This window comes from Empidonax traillii, unplaced genomic scaffold (genome assembly GCF_003031625.1).
Source record: "Empidonax traillii isolate 1590-97213 ecotype Southwest subspecies unplaced genomic scaffold, ASM303162v1 scaffold638:size627148, whole genome shotgun sequence".
NCBI classification, from domain to species: Eukaryota; Metazoa; Chordata; class Aves; order Passeriformes; family Tyrannidae; genus Empidonax; species Empidonax traillii.
In genome coordinates, this window is record NW_020955831.1 from 122,306 (window position 1) to 146,442 (window position 24,137).

General features: G+C 37.5%; 1 protein-coding gene across 1 annotated transcript in view; it reads left to right on the forward strand.

Annotated features, from left to right (window-relative positions):
* Positions 1-24,137, forward strand: part of CDH12 (cadherin 12) — a 151,334-nt gene that overhangs the window by 103,246 nt on the left and 23,951 nt on the right. Inside the window, exon 6 of the mRNA XM_027899099.1 lies at positions 5,651-5,904. Within this exon, the coding sequence (XP_027754900.1) occupies positions 5,651-5,904 (254 nt within the window). The remainder of the gene's footprint in view (positions 1-5,650; positions 5,905-24,137) is intronic.

Sequence of the window (24,137 nt, forward strand, 5' to 3'; positions counted from 1 at the left end):
TCAGGAGCAACTTTTTAAAAAAAGCTTTGAATTGCAGTCATCACTGGCTGCTGGCTAAACTGAGTTGTCTTGCTCATGGGACAGTGCATGTATGTAGCACTGGAGCATTGCTATAGTGTAAGAGCAGTCTGATAGCACCTGTACAACATGACAATGAGCATAAGACAGACTCCTGTTGTCCTTCAGTGAGAACTGCATTAGAGCTACTACCTGCTTTGCTACCAAAACTGTACAGATTGCTCATCCCTCACCACCCCTTCTTTCTCCAGAGACAGGGAATGCCCTCTGCAGCTGTGTGCATAGGCACTGTCTGCCTGTAATCATAACTCATGAGTTTATGTGAGTGGGAATTGTGGGTTTGCATTTTGAGGAGAGAGAGCAGGTGATAGTGAGTCATTCAGTACAGGCAGAAAATGGTGAGCTATGTGCAGACACAATCACAAAGAGAATGGCATTCAAAGAAGAATGCCAGGAGGAGAACAGAAGAGGAGACTTTCAGTCTATGTAGATTGCAGATAGAACTGTTGGGTTTCTATTTTCCTAGAGCAGGGAAAGTCACCTTTGGAAATGGGTGAGATGCTTGAAAGCAGCAAAGCCCTTGACGCTGGTCAGCCCTTCCCCTTCTCCAGATACAAAGCATACACATATTTTGCTCACTTCCAATCAAGTCTTGAAATACTCACTTCAGATTTGGTCTTTGTGAATCAGAACAAACTGATGGGATAGTTCTTTTCCCACCCTTGTCATGCTTGTCTTCAGAATTCATTACATCTTCCACATCTTTCTTTTCTTTTTTTTTTTCTTTTCAGTTCTCTAATTCTCTGTCTCTCTTTTTCTATCTATCATCTATCTATCTATCTATCTATCTATCTATCTATCTATCTATCTATCTATCTATCTATCTATCTATCCATCCATCCATCCATCCATCCATCCATCCATCCATCTAATATAAAATTTTAGATATAGAGGCATCTATATAGCAGCATTTCTTAATTTCTGCCCTGAACATATAAATCAGTAACATTTAAAAATGTTTTTTTTTCTAACACAGAGCTAGTTTTTTGCTCTCCTAGTCATACTAAATAAGTCCAATTTTGGTACTTGCAGAGTTGCAGGCTAAGGTGGTGATTAGGCAGTATGTGTTTGTGGATTTGAAGAACGCCTTTGCTGTGCACAGATGTGTATATGCTGATAGAGCTTTACTAGGCAATTTTAAGAGCAGCTTGTAACTGCAACATAGGAAAAGGCAAATGACAACAAGTTTGGGGGAATCAAATGTGTCTGTTCTGTCACTGGTACTTAGAATATCAATTAGAAATACTCCACCAATTATTGAACAGTTCACTGTTAATAAGACTTTACCTTAATACTAGCATGAATTCTCTTTACTGTGGAAAAAAACTTTTACAAAATAAAAGTCTTATTCAAACTTACCTTTTTGTATGTAATTACCTTATTATTATATAATAATAGACAGTATATTTTGTAATGTGTTATATACTATATATTATACATATTATGTTATATTATATATAAAATTATTCCATAGAAGGAGTAAACATTTCAATAGCCTATTTATAAAAGCAATCTATGAAGCCATTCCATTAAAATTTAATTAATTCAAAGACATTTCAATGACTTTACAGGTTTGGGGTTTTTGTAAGATTCAGTCATTCTTCTATGTTTTTACCCTTACCAGAATTCCACATTTTAAATGAAAATAGGATTGAGCACTCTCAGACATTTATTATGTAACAGCAAAGCACATGTTTGTTTGTTTGTTTTTCCTGTTGTTTTTTGTTTTTTTGTTTGTTTGTGTGTTTTTTTAATGCAGCCAAAATATTGTGTGAACCAGTCATTTCCTTGAGGATTTTAGTGGTATCTACTAAAAAAATAAGTATAATAAACCGGTTTTTTAACATCTTTAAAAACAAAAATCTGAAAGGTTTTGCCTGAGAGCCAAGCAGACATTCAGTTTTTCTATTTTCAGGCAGACTCTGGACATATCAGACAAATGTTAAAATTTGAGACTGCCAAAGCTGTCTATATGGTTCAACTGTTCAAATTTGGGAAGACCAGACCTGATCAAGAAATTGCAGCAGGGACTCCTCATAAACACAAGACATTAAAACCATACTCTTTTGCTGCATGATGTCACAGAATCACAGAATTTACTAGGCTGGAAAAGACCTCTGAGATCATCAAGTCCAGCCTTTGACCTAACACCACCTTGTTTACTAGACTATGGCACTAAGTGCTACATTCAGTCTCTTCTTAAACACCTCCAGGGACAGAGAATCCATCACCTCCCTGGGCAACCCATTCCAATGTCTGATCACTCTCTCTGTAAAAAAATTCTTTCTAATGTCTAAACAACCTCCCTTGGCACAGCTTAAGACTGTGCCCCCTTGTCCTGCTGCTGATTGCCTGGGAGAAGAGATCGATGTCCACCTGGCTACAACCTCCTCTCAGGTAGTTGTAGAGAGTGATGAGGTCTCCCCTGATCCTCCTATTTTCCATACTAAACAACTGCAGCTCCCTCAGCCTCTCCTTATAGGACTTCTTCTCAAGTCCCTTCATCAACCTCACTGCCCTTCTTTGGACACTCTCAAGCACCTTGGAGTCCTTCCTTAACTGAGAGGCCCAGAACTGGACACAGTACTCCAGGTGTCGCCTCACCACTGCCAAGTAGAGTGGCACAGTAAATTCCCCAGTCCTGCTGACCACACTGTTCCTGATCCAGGCCAGGGTGCCATTGGCCTTCTTGGCCACCTGGGCACACTGCTGGCTCATGTTCAGCCTCCTGTCGATCAGCACCCCCAGGTCCCTTTCTGCCTGGCTGCTCTCCAGCCACTCTGTGCCCAGCCTGTAGCGCTGCAGGGGGTTGTTGTGGCCAAAGTGCAGGACTCAGCACTTGGTCTTCTTAAACAATATACCATTGGATTCCACCCATCTTACCAGCCTGTCCAGGTTCCTCTGCAGAGCCCTCCTAGCCTCCAGTAGATTGACACTCCCCCCCAGCTTGGTGTCATCTGCAAATTTGCTAATGGTCCACTCAGTGTTGTTCAAAATCTTTTTCTTTTTGAAATTAAGTCCTAGGTTTACCGTTTGCAATATCTCTTATCTCTCCACACATTTCAGTTGCAGTTTAGCCTCACTTAAGCTAAAGGTTAAATTCTGCTGTTTTGTGGGAGTCTGTCACTGATTTCTTTTTCTGATGATGGCTCATCATTTTCAGCCTGTCTCTTCATATTTTCACTGCCATCTGTGCTTTGCATTGGCTGCATATTGCTTAACCTCTAACTATATTTATCATCAGACCCATAGAAGGATAGAAAGAGAGAATGAGTTGCTCTGAGGTTACAGTGGGAAAACATTACCATTTCTTGGGATCACATTGTCTTTTCAAAAATGTACCTTAGCATTGCCCCATAATGCTGGTGAGTAGAGAAGCAATGCAACCACTTTATTTGCTTCCTGGGTGCCTGTGCAGTGAAATATGCCAGTCTGAGCATACCAATAGACAGAATTCCTTGAAATCTTACCGCTTTCTTTTCCCCTTTTACATCATGAAAAGTTGTGACTGGGCACTAGCCATGCACCATGATTTCGTATTCCTGACTTGAAGAGTAATTTGCTGAAAGGCAGCCTGCAAGAACTGCGTGAATTATGGCGCTTTCTATTAATATATCTCTCTGCAAATACACTAATGTATTACAGGAGCCAGTCTGAACAATTTTAATGCAATTTTGGTGGTATGAAATATACATACAAGGCATTACAAAACATTACTACCTAAATGAAAGCTTAGATTTCTTGCTTTCCCTGTCTTCATCATTTATCTCTAGGTTAACTCCTCATACTTAGACCTTTTCCTCTCCAGACTAGTTCTTTAAACTAAGAAAGATTTTTCCTCTTATTACATTTTTTGAAAATATGCAAATACTTTATACAAATATCTGGAGAAGAGTTGGGGGAGAGAGATTGTTTGCAGAAAATTTTTTTGGCAGTGCAAAACAGTGAGCATGAATAGAATAGAGACTGAAAACACAGTGTGGCAACAACTGGGATAATGGAGCAACATGTCTATTTGTAGTGAAGACAATAGCCTAGGTTTTCACCACTGGGGTACAAGATCTAACAGACAGTTTTTTCTGTTTCATCTCAACCTTAGTTTCTTCTTCTTTCTGTCAGTCCAGACATGAAGGTGCAACTCATGCAGGCTTTTCTGGGAATTCTGCCTGTAGGAGGATGATTTCGTGTGGTAGCAGATTGCTTTCAAACCTGATTATTTCTATGGCATTTAGACTTATACTGCTAATTTTATGTCTGCAGCTCAGAAAAGACTGACCACCTAGTCTAGTAAAATTATGAAGTCTTTAATAAGGACTTAAAATCATTATACTAGCTGTTCAGCTAATGCAAGTCAAGGTAACTCAATTGATTTTAATGGAGATACTTCAATTTACACCAGTCAGTCATCTGGCCAATTATGTCCTGTTGTGATAAGGACAGAAAATGGCAACATTTCAATCTATCCTGGCTGTGACAAATGGCTGGAAACACTGGGCAAAAAAATAACAGACATTGAAATATTCTTTTTCATATACACGTGAATGTGCTTTACTTTCCAGATAGCAAGCATATTCTTTCCTGTTAGAAAAATTCCAACTTGACAATTATAGGCAGAAACCACTAGGTGCCAGTGTTACCCAGACATCAGGAAAAGGCTTTGTCAGAAACATTAAAAACAACATGAAAGCCAATGCAGCTAAATAAACCCTTTAAATGAAAATAAAGCTTCTGCATCTTTTCAAGTAAATAAGACTGCATTAAGGGTTTTGAGATGATTACTTTTCTAAAACTAAAGGCACTAAATTGATATGCATTGCAGAAACCCACATCAAAACAACCTGATTGCAGGGTACATTTCCATCAAAAACCCAGATAAGTACACAAAAGCTGTCATGTCATCTCTAAGACCTTATGATTACACCTACAGTCTCATAAGGCAGAGCCAAAGTCTGCATTTTGCAAAGTACATGCAGCTCAAACATATGGTGTGAATAGCAGTTCACTGCTAAGAAAGATATTTTACAGGAAAAACTTTGTTCAGATCAAGTTAGAATTCAAAGTCATACTTTAAGTTTGGTTTGACCCATTGTTATATATCAAAGTTTTCATTTGGTCTCATCTCCACCACTGTCATCGTCTTCTGAAAACTTTCTCTGCTAAAAAAATGAAAGTCTTCTATTTAAGGAGTTGGATCAGCTAGAGACAGCTGATTGCCTGTGTATCGGACTTGTAAATGCAAATCTCTGACTAACCTGCATTCAGCTCATTTGCAAGAGATGAATCTCACTCATTTAACTTCAGACATCTACAGTGTAAGTGTTTACATCCATGCCAGTCATCCTGATTTTTTTGATGTGCAGAAGCACTCATTTCCTGGCAATGATTCACCTGAAGTATTTCAGAAACCACCTTATCATGAGATGAACTGAAAAACAAACTTAGATGATTGATTAGCTCAGAAGAATTTTAAAATAAAAGTATCTACAGTTTTATTGCATTAATACAACAGAAGTTATTTTGCAATGTTTAATTTCAAGTCAAATCTCATGTTTTGCTTTTGCTCTTTCTGCAGCCATTAGACTTTGAAACGAAAAAGGCATACACCTTTAAAGTCGAGGCCTCCAATCTCCATCTTGACCATCGATTTCACTCAGTGGGTCCATTCAAAGATACTGCCACTGTGAAGATAAATGTGTTGGACATGGATGAACCTCCAGTGTTCAGCAAACCTATCTACACGATGGAGGTCTATGAGGACACACCTGTGGGGACCATCATAGGTGCAGTGACAGCACAAGACCTTGATGCTGGCAGCAGCTCAGTTAGGTAAGAAAGCTTTTCCTCCTTCGGTAACTCTCTGACAACCCAAAGGGCTACTGACAGTGAGATGCAGTGGCAAAGAACTTAGTAAGAAGATATGAAATATACCAAGTCTTTCATTGTAACAGATAACTGATGCTCTGAAAAATATTGGAAAGAGATGTTCATTTGGGTGAATTATCTGGAAATATACATTAAATACTGACAGCTTCTTATCATACTGGTCATTGAAGTTACCATACACTGACATGACTTCAGAGATAGTGTACTCAGACTAAGGAAGAACAGAGTGTCTGTAATGGACACATGTCAGGGAACTCATATTTTTTTGTATGGTCACCTTAACTCTGGCAACAAGCCTCCTGCTTTAAACTCACAAGGTATTGGCTAACAAGCACTTAAATTCTTATAATACACTTCCACAAGAGTGGGGGCTAACAAGCCCTTAATTTTGTGCAGTACTCTTCAGTAAGTTCTCAAGTCCCAAAACAGAAGGTTTCTGGCTCAAAAGGTGCTGATTCACAAGCCACAGCACACCTCCACAATCTCTCCGCTCCCACAGCAAAGTTCAGGATGGAGTATGGGGTGGAATATGATAGCTGCGCTTTACCCTGGCAAAGTAAGGGAAGAAAACAAGGCAGAGAAGGAAGAGACAACAAAGAATATCACCAGTTGTTGTATCCTACATTGGTCCCATATGTTGATCCAGAGCCTAGGCAAAAAATGAGAGCGAAAGAGATAAAGAGGAAAAAGAGAGTGAGGGGACCCAATCCATATTCTTTTTGCTTAACCTGATGCATGCTTCTCATGTAAAGTAGATTATTTGGCTGTTTTGTTGGCACAAGGTCAGCCAGACCTTCTCCAGGAAGTGAGCTGGGGCAGGACTAAGCACGAATCTCAAAGTGGAGCAGGAAGATGGTTCAGCACAACATTGCCCCACCTCTGCAGGACCCTTTCCTCTGATTACACCTTTCCTGTAGCAGTGCTAAGAATGTTTGAGACAAAACACCCTTAGGTCTGGGTCTTCCACGAAAGTGTCTTTGAAGTATAGTAGTGGAAAAGGAGCTCGTTTGTGCTATGTCTGTGTTAGACCTCAATGGGTGACAATAGACATTTCCCCTTTCACGAGAACCACTTACTCTCTACATCTGGCAAAGAACAAATACCCTGATAAATAATTGTCATATATGTCTTGGCTGAGGCTGTGGGGAAGTGATTGCTTGCCAACATGGCTGTGTCTAGCGTAAGTAAACCCCTGCCTGGAAAACCTCTCATTTACTGGTATAGCTTATTTTCATGAAATAAAAGGGAGAGGGGAGCTGTTATACAAATGAAATATATTGATTTTGCTGACCTATTTACAGACACATTAGAAAGATTAAAGTGAAGCAGAGTCACATACCAATGAGGAAACTCCTCTCTAAGATGTAGGCAGTCATTACACATACTTCCAGTACCAATTCATGCTAGGCCTACCTGACTTCAGGAAACATTTTTATCCCCAGATATTCAGGAGAACTATTGCAGACATAATGCATGTCAACTATCTTTAAATATTAATATTTATCAAATGGGACTATGATGGATCAGGAAAATGCTACTAGTGTCTACCAAGTGCCTACATATTCATGTATATTTAATTAAAAATTGAATTTGGACTTTTTTAATCCATGTTAATTAATTATGTGTATTTTGGTGCACCACTTATATTCTCAAAATATACAATAAACGTGCTAGTTGTAATCATATGCAAAAATTTAACATATAACACTAACTGTTTAGCTCCTGCTTTGTCAATTCACTGTCAATTTTTGCTTAAAGCTATTATTATTTTTTTTTACTTTTTTAATAATAATTTTAATAATAAAAATCCTATATTTTTTTAATATAGAAACTTATTTGTCCATGAATCTGTGACACATTGCTTCCCCGACAAAGGATCAAAACTTCCACTAACAATGACTGAAGCGGGAACCTTTTTCCCTGGTGGGAGCCTATGAAAATAGCCCCAGTGAAATCAATATTCTGTTGAAAAGCATACTGTCTTGCAACCAGATAGCAAGCCTTTAATCATATAGTTGAGCAATTTTTAATATGACAGCAGAATCATTTGGATGTATAACCACTCCTCAGTGAGGAGTGTTTTTATTTCACAAACCCTCCTAGGAGACTCAAGTGCTTTTTACTGATTCTACATATGAAACTACGCAAGAAAAATAACAGTCTCACGATGGTTTATCCATATACTGTGCTCACTGGAATATTAAGGAATACATTTTAAAGTGTCCTTGTCTATCTGTTTTTAACCCCAAAATCACTACTCCAGTGTTCAAATGTTCACCTACAGTTAAAAGATCAGGAATATTATAAAATACCCCTACATTTTCGTCTCACTGCTCTACTTGCTGACCCCTTACACTGACAGACTACAGAAGTTCTCCCAGGGTCACCTTTATGACCCAATTAGGCTGGTTCATGCCCACAGAAAAACATGAACTACATCCCAGTATTACCAGTTTGTTAGACAAATGAGCTCCTACCTAGAAGTAAGCCATATATTGACTTTGGTGGACTTTGTAAGGAGATAGGTTGCTCTAAGGAGAGCGATGTGTTTCAGTAAGCCAGTTGACATGCTGAGAAGATTAAACTGGAAACCTCTACATGGAGCTCTCTTCTGACTTTGTAAGATCCCTTATTTCTATGAATTTTCATTTTTCAATCCTGAAATGTCTTCCTTGGCTCTCATATTTTGATTCTTATATTCATAACCATATGATCATAATAATTCATAACAATATATTTGATTCTCTGTATGCAGCTTTATCTCCAGCTCTTTGAAATTAGTGATAAGGTTCTTATTAACTTACTGGAACTCTGACAATGCTCTAATGTTCCAGAAAAACATACTTGTATCTAAACATGGACTAATCTAAGCAGAACAAGAAATTATTTGCAATTGGTAGTTAATGATGTATTGGTATTCAATATTCTATAAGTTTTATATCCTCTAAATGAAAAAAAAAAGGAAAAAAACTACATAGCTGTAGGTTAGAAGAATGTAAATTAGTTTGAAAGAGTTGCATGTGATTGCAAGTTCTTAATGTACCTTAGCCAATTATGCTTTGTCAGCTGTTTAAAATATAGATCATTTCACAGATGTAAAGAATAGCTCCATAGGTTTCATCCTATTTCAGAGGAGTTCAAGCAACTTCTGAGTAAATATTTCCTCTAAACAAATGTGGAAAAGCAAGTCATGTTCTTTGAAGCCACAGTCCATACAAATTACTGGGTGGCACAGTTTCTCATTTTCTCTGAAATGTTTTCCTAGAGCAGTTTGGCCATTAAGAAGTCCATAACAGAAAAAAAAAAAATCAAGAGTCTGCCAAACAATAAAGACTGGGATAAAATCTGTACTGTATGCAACAGAAGGCAAGATTCTGGAGAACAAGGCAGACTAGAACAGCTCATGTGAAAGGAAACAGTGCTAGTCCCAGCAACTAAATCCATATTATCATAAAAAATCTTTAGGTCTCTAACACTCAGTGCATCAGGAAGGGGAAGATAACAGCTAAGAATGAAGCCTAGATTCAGTTGCTAGAAAAAGAAAAATATTTTTTTGAAAGATATTGAAAATGGTAAGGGTTATATTATTTTTCTCTTTTCTCCTGTTATGGGTATCAAGTTTTTAGACAAGGAATTTTAAAAGGCTTGTTTTGTAGGATGATATTTTTTAGATATGTTGAAGCAAAAGGGCACAGATTGCACATTCAGTAATGAACAGGAAATTAAACACAAGGAGAAAAGAGGCCACAGGTATTCAACATCTGCAAGGGTGACTGGCTTTGAAGCTTTTTTGGAACATTACCCCAGCACACATAATTTTCAAACTGTGTTAAATCTGGAGTTTATATGTCTCAGGAGACCTGTTTTGTCTATTCCCATTTTCTCCATAGTGATTCAAGAAATGCTCAGCATACAAGCTAAGGTGAAGTCCTATGTACTTTGTGGCCATCAAAAATCCCAAAGTGCTTGTAAAAAAGCACTGATCTCATGTTCTTCTCAGAATTCTGTAGTTAAAACAGTTCAAGGCTGTCTGTGATGAAAAAAAGCAACTGTCTTATAGTATGTTATAATGTATGCAATTTGTAAATATGCAAGTTTTTAATAAAGTCCTTCTACTTCTGGTAGAAGGGGTTCTGAGACTTCCAAAAAATCACTGTTATATGTGTCCATACAGCATGAATGCTACAGACAAAGCTGTCAAAAATAACAAAAAATTGCAAATGGAGGCCAATACTGAGTTACCTGCAGTACTTCCTAGAATACTGAGCTCTGCCTAACAGTGTGAGAAGGTTGAGTGAGCAGAACTTTGCTCTGAAAACTCTGAAGTTGTCAGATTTCTATGGAAATGATCTTCAGGCACAAAGTATGAAAGAATTATTGTACCTGATGTGAATCCCAGATATGACTCCAATTAAGAGTTTCACATTCTGTGCCACAACATTGCCCTTAAGATCTCTGCTTGACTCAGGAGTTTTGCCTTATGAACCAAAAGAAATGCTCAAAGCAGGAAAGCTGTGGGGACTATGCATTTTCTTGACCAAGTCCAGAGTCATGAAACCGTGATATGAAAGTAAAAAGCAATATGCACTAGTCAATCCTGCCCTCAGTATCTTGGGGATCAGACTGTATTCCCAGCATGTACATCCAAAGGAAAAGCCTTATTTATTTTCTGATCTAGTTCACAACCTTATCTTAACATACAAGCACAAACAAGATGAATTACAGTTAAATATGTAAGAGTTTGAACTTTCAGTCTCATAATTATTCTGACTTTTTTTTAATGCATATACTGTTTTAATTTGCTTTTTCTTCAAAAAAAAAAAAAAGAAAAATCCCATCCTGTGGCATCAAAATGTATTTTATAGTTGCATACATATGCAGAAAGTCTGGGACATCTAGTTCCAGTATCTCTTCATTTAATAACAGATTAAGTGATAACTATTTTTCTGTGTATGGTATCATGCTAGAGGAGAACAAGATGCCTTGCCAGTTGGTTTCATGAAGATAAAAGGTGGTGGGACTCAGGAATTTTTCTTCCTTTTTAGCTGCTCTGGTGGCTTTTGCATATTTCTTGTTCTATTCCCTCCTCTCAGTTTCCGTTGGAATATTAACTATACTTCACCCCTTGTCTTTTCTGAAGTCCCTGTCACCTACCACTTTTAAGACCTCTTTTCCAAATTCTGATTTATCCAGGCTGTCCAGTTCAAATCCCTGCACCAGTACCTCTCAGTTTCTGCTGCAGATGCCTTGCTATATTTTTCAGTCCTCCTGCTAGCCCACTGTTTTTCTGTATCTCCTATGCTCTGTCAAATACTGGTCTCCTATTCCACAGTCTGTCTTTCTCCCACAGCTGGTTCCTGCATTTTTTCTTCTGAACTATCTCCCATTATATTCATTGATGTTCTACTCTATTTTCTTCCTTTCTTCTGTGGAGGAAAAACATCTCTTGAGATCTCAGTGGCTTGCTGCATTTTTTTCTCTTTTGTCTCAGTTACTTTATCTTCTTTCTAGAACTGTAGAAACTAGGTTTCTATCCAACACTTTCTCTGAATCCCAAGGGGTATGTTTGGCAGACGCATCTGCTCTTTCCTCACCATCTTCTCTGCTTTCAATCCTCATTTGGCTTTGTGAACACTAAGCTACCTATCTACCTACCTTACTGCAAATCTTCGTTAGCGAAGCCTAGCCATGACTGCAAAGCTGAAACTTATATAGGGTAGTGAACTCCCACTTCCTCCTCCTATTCTCCTCACTTTCTGATTCTTCCTCCTGTTTTCTGGCTCTTAGACTTTCTCATCATGACGTCAGGCAATTGCATCCTCCACTCCACTCTCCTTTTTTGAAGGTTTTTTCCCCATATGATCCAATGTACTCTCTGCCATTCTCTGGTTTTGAATGAGCTGTCTTCCTCCTCTGCAACTGAGGAGGGACTGAACAGAAATGTGACTTCTTTTTAAACACAAGGAAGAAAAATCTTTCTCTCCTGTGTATAAATTGTCCTTTAAAAGGAGCTTTTTTTCTAGCAGAGTCACAACAGAGTCAGTCTCTGCTTTACCTTAACCTTTATAATTTTGGGATACATGCAGACTGACTTTTTGATTTGTATGGGCTTTCTCAGGACTGACAGGAACATGGAGTAAAGGTAAGTACTTTCTGTCACAAGTTAGTAAGACTGAACTAGAGAAAAATCAGACCTTTCCCCCCCAAAATTGGAAGGATTCATTTGACCTGCATAAATTTTTCCTGGATGACCCCTGGATGAACTTGAAGGATGAAAAATTATTTCCTAAGTCCAGCAAGTCAAAAGCAACTAAAAACAAAGTCTAAAACTGCAAGAGGCTAGTAACCTTTACAGTCAGTAAATCATCAACTTGCTGTAGCTTGTGAAAAACAGCAAGGGATCTTCAGCTGGCATATGCAGTCATATTACGCTATAAAACATCAGTCAGGAGATTGAACTAAAATAGATGTGTAGACTCAAGAAGTTTATAGACTGCAGCTTTCAGTCTGCAGCCTGTTTGGAAGGGAAATGGATACTGAAAATCAAGTGTGCATTGAGATCCAAGGCAAAGAATAACTTGGCAGGGAAAGCTTTTAAATTAATTGAGCACAGCTAGGTAGCCAAAGTGAGGGGAAAGGAACAATATGGCCTTAATAGCTCAGAGTTTACTTTACAGCATTTGTACCCCTAGTGATGTGATTTTACAAAGCCAGTTCTCATACCAAAGGCACACACTGTAATTTTACTTTACCTCAAATAACAATCTTCCTGATTTTTGATCAAGAAGTCTTATTCCAAATCTCACCAGCGATGGATTTCTCAAGCATTTTAGAAAGCAAATGTGAGATTAAAACAGAGCACTAATGGCTGCAACCATATCACCTCAATCAAGGAACTTCTCAGGGCTTGACACTCAGAGAATTACTAGGGGTCAGAACTTAATGTCTAAGAAAAACTTATGTGCTACACGTTAGTCAGCTATTCTGCACATAGGTATATAAAGTCAATCCTGAAACCATCCTACTAATATAGAATTAAACTTTGTAAAAAGATCTTACATCCCTTCCCTTCCCCTTGTGATTTTAACCATCACAACCTAGTCCTTTCAATCTGATTTTATCTTTTAGATCTCTTTTTAAACATGAACTTTCATGTCCTAGAACACTCAAGTTTATTATTATGGTTAAATAACGTTTGCATATAGAATTTCTTATATATTTGGTAATTTTTTTTTCTTTGCTTTCAGGCTTGTAAATGAAATTTAAAAAACAGGGATTTTGAGAGTTTTACAGTTTTTGGGATCTATGTGTTTGGAAGTTTCAGTCATGTTCTGACTAGTAGAGGCAAACAGATCTTAGATATTTCTACTTTTATTGTGTCTCTAGGTCTCCCTCCTTGATCAGGGGGTTTGAATCAGATAATTTCCAGAGTTTTCTGTCAACCTCCACCCTTCTGTGATTCTGCTTCATCCATCTTTAGTAAGCTGGAACAGAGTGTGTGGCAAATAATGGCAGGAGATCATCTGTAATGGCTAAAAAGACTACTATCAGCATTCACTTATATAGTAAGTCTACAGATTCATGGTAACAGATTTTTTTAGGAAATAAATCTGAAAATATTACAAAGGAAACAAAGCACAGAAATTCTACCTCAGATAGGAGAGAGGAACCAATTTTAGAGGCAAATGATGGGACTTGATCTGGCTCAGGTCAGATCATCATCAGGCAGTTGGGAGTAAGGAGGTGTTATTCCACAAATTTTGCCTGCTGCCCTTATGAAATCCATAAAACTTTTGAAAAGGTGACTTCATACTTATACTGATCTCTGCAGATTCTGCCTTCCTTGGTACATGCAGAGGATTGGGGAGAAACAAAAGAGGAAAATGCAGCAGCTCCTGCAGTAACAGAGCTGTCCTAAGTAATCTCTTATAAGTGCTTCATCAAACCAGCTTCAAAGTAGCACAATGAAACCTCCAATTCCTGACTTCAGTGTTTCCTCTTGCAGATGCAGCTGACAATCCAAGTGAGTCCCAGCTGATGATCTAAGCAAGCAATAAATCTTTTACTGTGTGCTGCAGTTTTCTCTAGAGTCAGCATGATTCCTTTTTTTGTTTTTTTTTTTCTCTGATTGTCTCAGCATCAGCATTTTACTTCAGCTTTTTAATGGGTAAAAATATAAGATTTTTTTTTCAGATTTTGATATCCAAAAGACATAGAACAGAGCTAATATTTGCATGATGAAAAGAAAACGATCAAAGATTATTCCTATTGAACATATTCCAGTAGGCAAGCTCTCCTCTGTAATATCTATGCTACTTACTGCCTTAGCACTTTATAAGCAGACAAAGCACTCCAGGCCAGGCACAGGAGCAGAGGCCTGGAAAGCATCTCTGTCTTATTCTGTGGTGTTTGGGTCAAATGCACCCAAGTGCAAAATAAAGTTTGACCTTCTACTGAGGCTGACTGTCTGATGGAGTCATTGCATCTGCTTTCCCCCTCTCAGCTTTCTTAAGGGTTGAGGTATCCACTCAGAATTATTTGCTCTGTCATTCTATAATCTGTCCATTTGTAGAGATGCTGATAGTCATCCAGGCATCCATCTTAGCACTCCCTTTCCTCACCTAAAACCAGCAAAGCAGGAGCCTTGCACTCTTCTTTATGAAACGTGAGATGTGCTCTACAGTGCTTGGGTGCCTTGGTGAGTGCAGGTTTTTCATGCTGTGGGCAGGATGAAGGTCAAAAGAACAGACCATGGGCAGCAGTGCAGAGGGCAAATGTACACCTTTCAAGATCAGGGTGAAATGGTGTTCGGGGTCTACAATTTGTGGTGCTGGTAGAGAAAGTACTCTGTTGTTTCTCACCACAGCAGTATTGACTGCTAAGCCTGGAATGAGAGGGTTAAGTCTAATGTACCTTCTGCTGCTGCTTGCAGTCCAAACAACTGAGACTTAATTAAACTATAGGACAAAGCTTTCCCTCTGCCTGTCTTGCAGTTCTGCCTGCTCAATGAGGCAGGAAAAATGATGTTGAGACTGAATAAAAACAATGCATTTTCCAAATGACAACAGCTTTTGATAAGATACTCAGCTAGTAATGAGAAATGCAGAACAGACAATAGAACTGACTGGAGGGTTTGATAAGGAAATGAACAAAACCTTTAAAAGCAGAGGGAGGAGAAATTACAGGAACTTGCAGACAGGCAGAACTGGCAGTTTGGAAGGGATGATAACTGAACTGCAGCACATTTTAATTCCTGTATTACCTAGAGTGTTTTACTAAAATTCTTATGTAAGATTTATAAGGCTTATAAAAAGTTTAACAGCTTCCCTCACTTGACTCTGACCCATCATTAGTCTGCCTGTCTGCAGCCAATACTTCCCTGTCAATTAATTTGGTATAATGGTTGATTTTCTCCAAAGGAGCGAAGTACAATTTATTTGAACTGATACTACTCATTCCAGATCAGGTAAGCTACTGACTGCTAAAATCACTAACCCTTCACCCTCCTGATTAAAAGCACAGAAGTATGAAGCCATGTACAGAGGACTGTGAACCCAGTCAAGTACTATGCAGAAGATTCAAACTGTTATTTTTTCATGTGGGAGATCAAGTGTTGTATGAAAGGCATGAAAATGATAGGAATGGAACACTGAGAAGAAGTGTTCATATTTTCTACCAAAGTGTAGCAATTCCTCTGTCCTTCTCTTAAGCATCACTACCTGATGTCCAGTATAGACAAGACTCATTGTGGGAAGGCTAGATTACAGTGCACAGGATATCAGTCTGAGAAATCATACTACTGAACTCCTTTGGAAAAAGGGGCAGAGACAACATCTTATTTTGGTTTCTGTCAAAAGAATCTCAAAATTCTCTGCTTTTTAAGCCAAAATATTTTAATTAATACAAAACTCTACTTTCTAAAAGACTAGATACATTATCTCAGTGAGATCTTAAAAAAACACTCAGCCTGGAGATTTGTAAGAACTTTACATCAGGGTTAAGTACATTTGAAAATACCTACAAAATCATAAAAAATATGATGTTTTGATTGAAATACTGAAACAAAAATAATTGTAAAACTGACAGAAATATTTTAATATGTCAGCAAACTGGAGTCTATATTTTTAGGTGTGGCAAGTGTGATGTGGTATAAAGACAGTTCTGCCACTTATCCACATCACATCCATCACCACACAGCCATCTCTGTTTTTTGATACCTTGGAACAAAGCAATGCCACTAAGACCTTTCTACCTATGCTCACCTTGTTGGCTTTGTGTTATATGACAGTAAAGGCATGAAAAGCAAGCAACTACATTTTTGGTTGCATCTAAATATGCAACCTTAAGACATTAATTTCTTAGCATCAGACTTGAGAGGGTTTTTTGATATCAGTTTGGCAAGTGCAACTGACCAGTAACCCAGCTTGTGAAACAGCTTAGGTTCGAAAGCAGCTGAAACCAAACTACTTCTTCACAAACTGTCCCTTTTCATTTGAAAAAGAAATTAAGTTTAGGAGAACTACAAGACTAGAATTAATTGGAAACAGGAGCGGAGGTCAGGATAGGGGATAACCACCTAACCTGGAAGAGCAGCAAAGGCCCTTCTGCAACTATGTCTATCTGAGCCACAGGTAGACATTAGGTAGACACTACGAGAAATGTCATGTTAAGGTTTAAGGGCAATATTCAGATAGCAGTGAATGGAGGGGCTGGTTCCTTTTCACACTTCAGATAGAGTTGATTTTTTGTCCATTGAGCTTTTTTGTTTATTTGCTTGTTTTTTCCCTCCATTTACACTATCCTCCCTTCAAAAAAAAAAAAAAAGTAGTATTTAATATTATTATATATTGGCATGGGTAGGCTTCTTCTGGGATCCAGCTGGTATTCACTAGATTACTGAAAGGATACGAACAGACAACAGACCAGTGAGAATTTCCTTCCATTTGACCTTTACCATCTCATCAGTGTTCTGAAGATATTCAACAAAGGTACAGAAAGTTTCTGCTCCCATTAAGGGAGATGGCTTAATAAATTATTTAAAACATATAAACAAATGAAAAAAAAGGAAACCTAGCAGAACAGCATCTACACTTACGAACTTTACCATGTCCTTTACATTTTTTGGTTAATGACAGGAAAACTTTACAACAAAACTTCTAGTGTTATTTTGCTATTGTTAGATTAGATTTTTCTAATAACTCTTGGTATGATTATATCAGATGATGTTTTTATGTGATAATAGGTAAGTTTGATCTCATTTACTTCCTCCAAGCAGAATATCCCAGTATTAAACCCAGAGTATTAAAACTGGGAGTTCTGAACAAGAGAGGTCCTATTTATTTTCATTATATTAAGAAACTTTTTTTAAAAAAAATATTTTTATATTAACAGAATTTATTCACTAACAACTACTTTTGTATTTTTAAACATACAATATTTCATATATAATGTGAATAATACTGTGCATGCACATTACTTGCCGGGTTGTAAGGGGCTCTTCAAAAATATTGTGATTCTATTAGCACAGGACAATGTGAATGATATGCAATGGCAGTCTGCTACTGTTAGGCAAGTAGTAAAGTACACCTTATTTAATACTATCATGCTGCACAGAGAAGAAAAAAAGGTTACTAAACATTTCTGCTCTTGTAAAACTGCACGAGACAACATTTTCAAGTTAATAGAAAATCACAAGAATCAGAGTCAAGGGTAATCTTTAAATCAAAAGAAGGTATGAAAAAGAAACTGCAGTAACTTAATACTGATTTGAGTGCTGCAGCCCTGAGAAAGACTTTGTAAATTTAACTATCTTATTTAGCCCTAAAAGTAAGTAATGCAGATGACTCTATCTTTTAGCACAGGAAAATAAAATGTTTTGTTACATTTAATTATAGTTTTTTGAACTTAATGGATTCTTTACCATGCATAGTCTACAGGGGACTCATTTAAAAAATTCTTCATTGCACCTTCAGCAAAATCATGGCAATAACTCCTTATTCTTTAATGTAATGGAAGATACTCCCAGTAATCAACATAAGAGTTTAGCACCTACATTTGAGAAGAGCAATAAAGATCTGACTCAGTGTTTCACGTATTTATGCATGTAAGTAGGTTAGTTTCAAACAATGATAACTCTGTGAATGGATTTAGAATTGCAGGTAGGAGGTTTCAGTGGCAGTCTGGGATTTTGGAGGATACGTTGTTCAACACATTACATTCTCTAGCTTTTTAATCTCTTTCAGGTTTGACTTGAAGTCTGAATTTCTTGTTTCACATTGTATGAATGATTTTTTTTTGTTTTCCTACTTGTTAATAACTGCAATCTTATAAAAAAAGAAAAACCTGTTGTTTTTATATTTTAAAATATTTGGAATTGCGCTTTATGTTTGGCATGCTGATACTGTTTCCTATTTAACAGAATTTAATATTACAGGGAGTAATAGTATTATTTAGTGCATCTTTCTAGAAATTTCCTTTACTACACAGATTCTGCTGCCTTGTCCCGTTTGGCTTTCTAGTACCAAGAGACAGAACTCATGTCATTTCTCTTGTGTGCAGCATAGTATACATCACTGACAGAAAGAGATTGCTGCATGACATAAATTTTCCCTTCTGAGTTTTGCCCTTCCCCTTCTCTGTGCTGAACAAATTCTACCTACCTTTTTCGATGTTTAAGCTCTTCAGTTATCTGTAGGACATTATCATGTCTCCCTTTTTTCATCTCTTATCCAAGCTAAGCATATGTTCGTTCTTTTAATCTTTCCTTATAACTCAGAATTCCTAGGCCAAAGACAGTTTTCTTGCTTTTCTATAAACTTCCAACAGTTTTTTTTATATTTATCTGGTGACATGATGCAAAGGAAAAAATTCTGTTGTAGAGGTGTCATATTCACAATATCCAGTTATTATGAAGAGATCTAATAATTTAAAGCCACAGCATATGATTATTCTACTAATGAAAATTTCTTTTTGCCTTCAGGTAGTCAAATTGCACCCAAAATCTCATTTGTATTCTTCAGTCCCTCAGCCCTTTTGCCACTCCTGCATTAATGTTTCTTTCATCTGTTTAAATATATATATATATATATTGGAATTACAAAAAGTCATAACTGATCACAATACCCTCCTGAATCCTGTTAGCTTTCATTTATGTTTCTTATCAGTTTAGTTTGCAGCTTATTACTTCTGATATGATAGATGGTATTTAAGTATCCCAAGTTGGCATGGACTCTGAATTTTGTTTACCTGAAGCTCAATATTTAAATAAACCTTAAAGTGAATGCAGTTTAAACAAATTAAGGTTACATGCACAAATAGTGATCTACCACATTACAGTAATTTGTTATTTCATCCCTTATCTTTCTTTGCAACATTTTTCTTAAAAAAGACAATGTTTTAAGTCATTAAGGAATGTGCTTGACATCAGCAATGTGCGAGTTGAGAAAAGATGAAGTATTTTTATAAAGCACCTTTATCAACCAGGTTATTTATCTATCTAAAAATAAAAAAATCCAATTTTTGAGTAAATGTTTATTGAGCATGAAGGTACAATGATCAGAAACCATTAACCTTCAAATACAACCCTTTTGGCTGTGTTGAGCTTATATTTGCACTGCCTTTTTTAACTCAAGGGTACTTCTAGCAATAAGATCCTAAGAAATTTAATAATAAGAAGAGGAATTGCTTAAGTCCGTATCTTCTGAAGTCCATCTCAGCTGTCTCTGAGGCCCTTGGACAATTGATCTGATATTTTACATTATACAAAATGTAGCCTTCACTTAATGGAGAAAAAATACCAGGACATTTATCCTTTAAACGTTGTCTTTAACCTTGCATTGTAGTTGTAGTTCCCCTTTCTTCCCATGATCTTTCTCCTTCAAAGAAGAAAAAATCTACTTTTCTGTTAATCCTTTCTTTCCCTAATCATGTAACGTTCACAGTCCAGAGTACTGTATTTGTAAATATTATATTTCATACATATTGCTTATTTTCTCATTATTAACAGAACTATTTTCGGTAGAAATTCTCTCAAAGCAGTCAGTTCGAAACCTCTCAAGTGGGTAACATTAAGCCAATTTCAAACACCAAAATACATCAATCATTCAGCCTGGACCAAGAAATTTGCCTTTACCTCAGTTGACTGAGTTGCTGAAATTGAGACCTACGTCACAATCACCACCTCAAGTGTTTTCAGGGTGACAGAAGCACTTTCTGAGGGATGCAGGCACCTTCTCCTCCCTCCACTGACCTATAAGGGCTAGGCAAGAATGAAGTTCCTGGGGAAGATCAGAAGGGACTGGAAAGGGATGTGAAATTTCAAGAAACTACAGAAAAGAAGGATTTTTTCCTCTTTCCAATTTGATTCAGTTACAGGGAAAGGTATTAAGTAAATATTCAAAGTTGGAAAAAATTAGGCATGGAAAAGCATGGTTGAGAACTTACTCTCTCTTAGAAATTACGCTTTTTTTTTTTTTTTTTAATCCCATTGCATCAAGAATTTTCTTAAATTGCTTCATTCAGTGCTTGAGTTTGACAAGCTTTAGCTGAAGTAATGAGATGCTTTCTAAACTTGGATAGACAGCCAAATAATTCAGAGTCTGCACAGAAAATTTATGATATTTATTTTCTTAGGTTCACCATCTGGGTCTGCTTAAGGTATAATTTCACAATAGCAGTTGAAATACAGACAAGAATATTTATCCTGGTGTAGAACAGATGATGCGGGACAACTCTGTATCAAATACAAAAATTGAAGGGATGTCCCCCTCTATTTTTATCCCTTTTCTTCTTTTAGGAGCCTGCTTGCAACTACTGATCCCTGTTTATGGTACAATAAAACAATAGTGAAAGCCACTAATTAAATGTGAAATGTGTTACTGTTCACTGAATTGTATGATTCCTTTCCATTTTCGTGCCAATTCCAATCAAATAATGTGCTTTAAGACTTCAGATGATTTTCTGTATGCATGCTGTTGCAACAGGAGCAAATTTGGTCTCAGTGCCTTTAGCATAAAAGTGTCTCTAGGGACATGATCGATGGTTCATTTCCCTGCTTGCCATATGAAGGGTGTTTTTGCTGTTAATGTGAGGAGTAACCTTGGGCAAGTCAGAGCTCTTCTCATGCTTACCATCTCTGCACCCTACCTATTATGTGTGTTTTAGCACTCTTTGAGGTCACTCCTTGTATTTTACTTCTTTGGCATTTGATGTAGATCCTCCTAGCCTAGCTTTAAAGCAATCTTTTCCTCTAACTTGCCTCTTTCTAACTTGTTTCCTCTAACTTCTCTTCCTCTTAACTTGCCCATTTCCTGGTTTAAAATACATGATCATAATATCATGAACAAGGTTTAAAAACTGAATATTCGATTTCAGATATTCAGAGTTTAACCAAAAGCTCCATCTATTCATCTTTCAGTTCCAGTAGCAGAAAGAAAATTTCTGGAGACAAATATTTTTTCTGAAGTTTCATAAGTACTCCCATGTCTCACTGGCAGTGATACAACAGAGCTACACAATCCTGCTCCTGCTTGTGCTCTTACTTTTTAGGAGGTATGGGTATATATGGGCCTGGGTATGGGTATATTGTGAGCCTGCCTATTTTTTTAGCCTCTCAGACCTTTCAGTTTAAAATTATGTCAAAACAGCTCATCTGAGACATAGATGAATGCAGCTGTCCAGCTACATGAACATTTAAGCAAGGATAAATACACTGGGGTGCCTCTGGACTAGGAATGCACAAGAGAGCACTTAGACCTTGATATGACTCAGCTTTCACCACATGATCAGTGTGCAACTGAAATTTGTCTGGTGCCACTTGATTCCCTGCTAGTTTTACTTTCTCTACATTTATGGCATCCTCTTCAAAAGATGACCTGAGAGTGCTGGGAACAGCTGGTGAAATCCCCACTATGGGCCAATGCATAGGCACGCAAATGCATACTCTGTGTTCTGTTTAAGTATTATTAAAAAAAAAAAAAAAAAAAGAGAAGCTAAGGTGGTAATATGGTGTACAATTTTATGTACATATGACTCCTCTGTTGCATTGTTGCATTGTGTGCAACACATGGTGCTATGTTTACTAAGACAGAACAACAAAGAAATACTTTGACAACATTTATAAACTTTTAGTGAGGATGGACTCCTACTGTTGCAGTGAAAGTGTTGCCTGTGCTAGTCGGAGGAACTCTTCCAAACACATTTTTAAGACCAAAAAGTACAAGTCAAGTCTTAAGCTTCACAGCCTCCTTAACATCCTGCTACCTCCCATTCCTTCTGAGCGTGTTGTCCATGTTGTCACACATATTTCTATAGAAGCAGCAGGACAGCTGTCTCGTTCTTTTATTCATGGTACAACAGTCTGAAGCAACTACACTTGTCTGCTCAATGGCTCAGAGTTCATGTTATCCTCACAACGGCCTACCTTCACTCACGTACTCAACAGCACTTCATCAAGTACTCTACCATCTTCTATGCTGCAGTCAGAGTCAATACAGTCTGCATCACTGTCCTCTGCTCTTCAAAAAGGTATGAGCCCTCCTTCATGGGAGTGCTCTTTGAGACCCTACAAGGGACACACAACCTCACCATTTAGCCAAGGTGGATGACCATAATTCTTGGAGCTCCTAAGAAGGCAGTCGGTGTTTTTGGAAATGTTCTGGATGAGTCCTACAGGCTTGAACCTTGTGATTTTATAAACTAAATATTTCCATTCTCTCTCTTCTACCATACCTGATGTACAAAGGCAGCTATTCTTGAGAAAATTCAGACAACGTTAGCAAAGTTATATCATTCCACACTCTCCCTGCCTTTAATAACATAATCTGGAATACAGTTCTCTTCTAGGAAGAGTATTCAGGGAGACATAAAATTCAAAATTTCTTCCCTGTCAGTGAATATGAACTATATTAATGTTTGGTACTCAGATCTACCAGGCTGGCCTTTTCAGGGGTTTCTGAACAATAATACAGCTGAAAAATATTACTGCTGTGTCAACAAATAAGTTCTCCCTAACTTTTTAAGGAGGGAAATGCCTCTTTGGATTAGTGCAGTCATCCACGATCTGTCTGGTAGGCAATCTGAGCAGTCAAACAAACCAACCTCAGTTCTTCAAACTGCTAGACCATGACTGGAAGATCTAGACAGCTGTCCTAATACCAATATTTCAAGAATATTCCTCTTTGTATCACAATCGAACAAGAAATGTCAGGATTTATGTCCCAGATACCTGGATTTAACTCTGGAAAGTGAATGATTTTTCTGGTTGGAGACCCTGTCCCTATTTCTTCTGTTCTTGAAAGCATCTTCTTTCCATGTTAAGGACAGAACTCAGGCAATACCATTGGCCTTAGAAACAGATTAATTGTTGCTGTTCTATTTAAAAAAAAATCTCACACTGAGCATTAGAGTGTAAAGAATGCTTTTGGACTACAGAAGTAAACCACATTTTCTTTAGGGCCTTTGCCAAAAGTATCTCCCCCTGGGATGTCCCAAAAATTCCCATTTGAAGAGCAGCTAGATGGGGCCCTATTCACTCTTTCATTAAGCTTTATAGACTTACTGAGGTCTCTGGGAGCAAAACTATTTCCAGAAGAGATGTTTGTAAGAGAATTTTCTACTAGGTATATTTTCATGTGTACTATCCATGGAGAAACAATGAGAGGAGGAAGAAGGGATGCTTGCTTGCAACTTTTCCTGTGAATGTGTATGCATCCCTAATACTTCCTCCTACATCTTTTCCTTCTATAGATTCTTAGAATGAGAGAAGCTGAAATAACTGACTCTTACACCCTCAATTTAAGCATATGTGCAGCACACGGAGAGAGAAGGAAAGGATGTCTTTAAAGATAATGCCAAAGTTAAAATAAATAAATAAATATACTGACAATGCTAACAGTGATGACATAATGGTTTCCACAGTGTTAACACAGGTGAAGGCAATGAATTTGGAAGATTTGCTACAGTTCTGTTTTTATCAGACTGTTCTGTTTTTTATCAAACTGTTCAATTATCACAGATCCCATTTCCGTGGAAGCCATGAGGAATTCTGCTATTAATATCAGCATTACTAGTGCTAGTCTTGCAGGGCTTACTATGGACTGATCCTGCTACTGCTTATCTTTGGGAACAGGCATACTGGGCCTGTGCATGAAGTTAATCACCTATGTGAATGCTTGCAG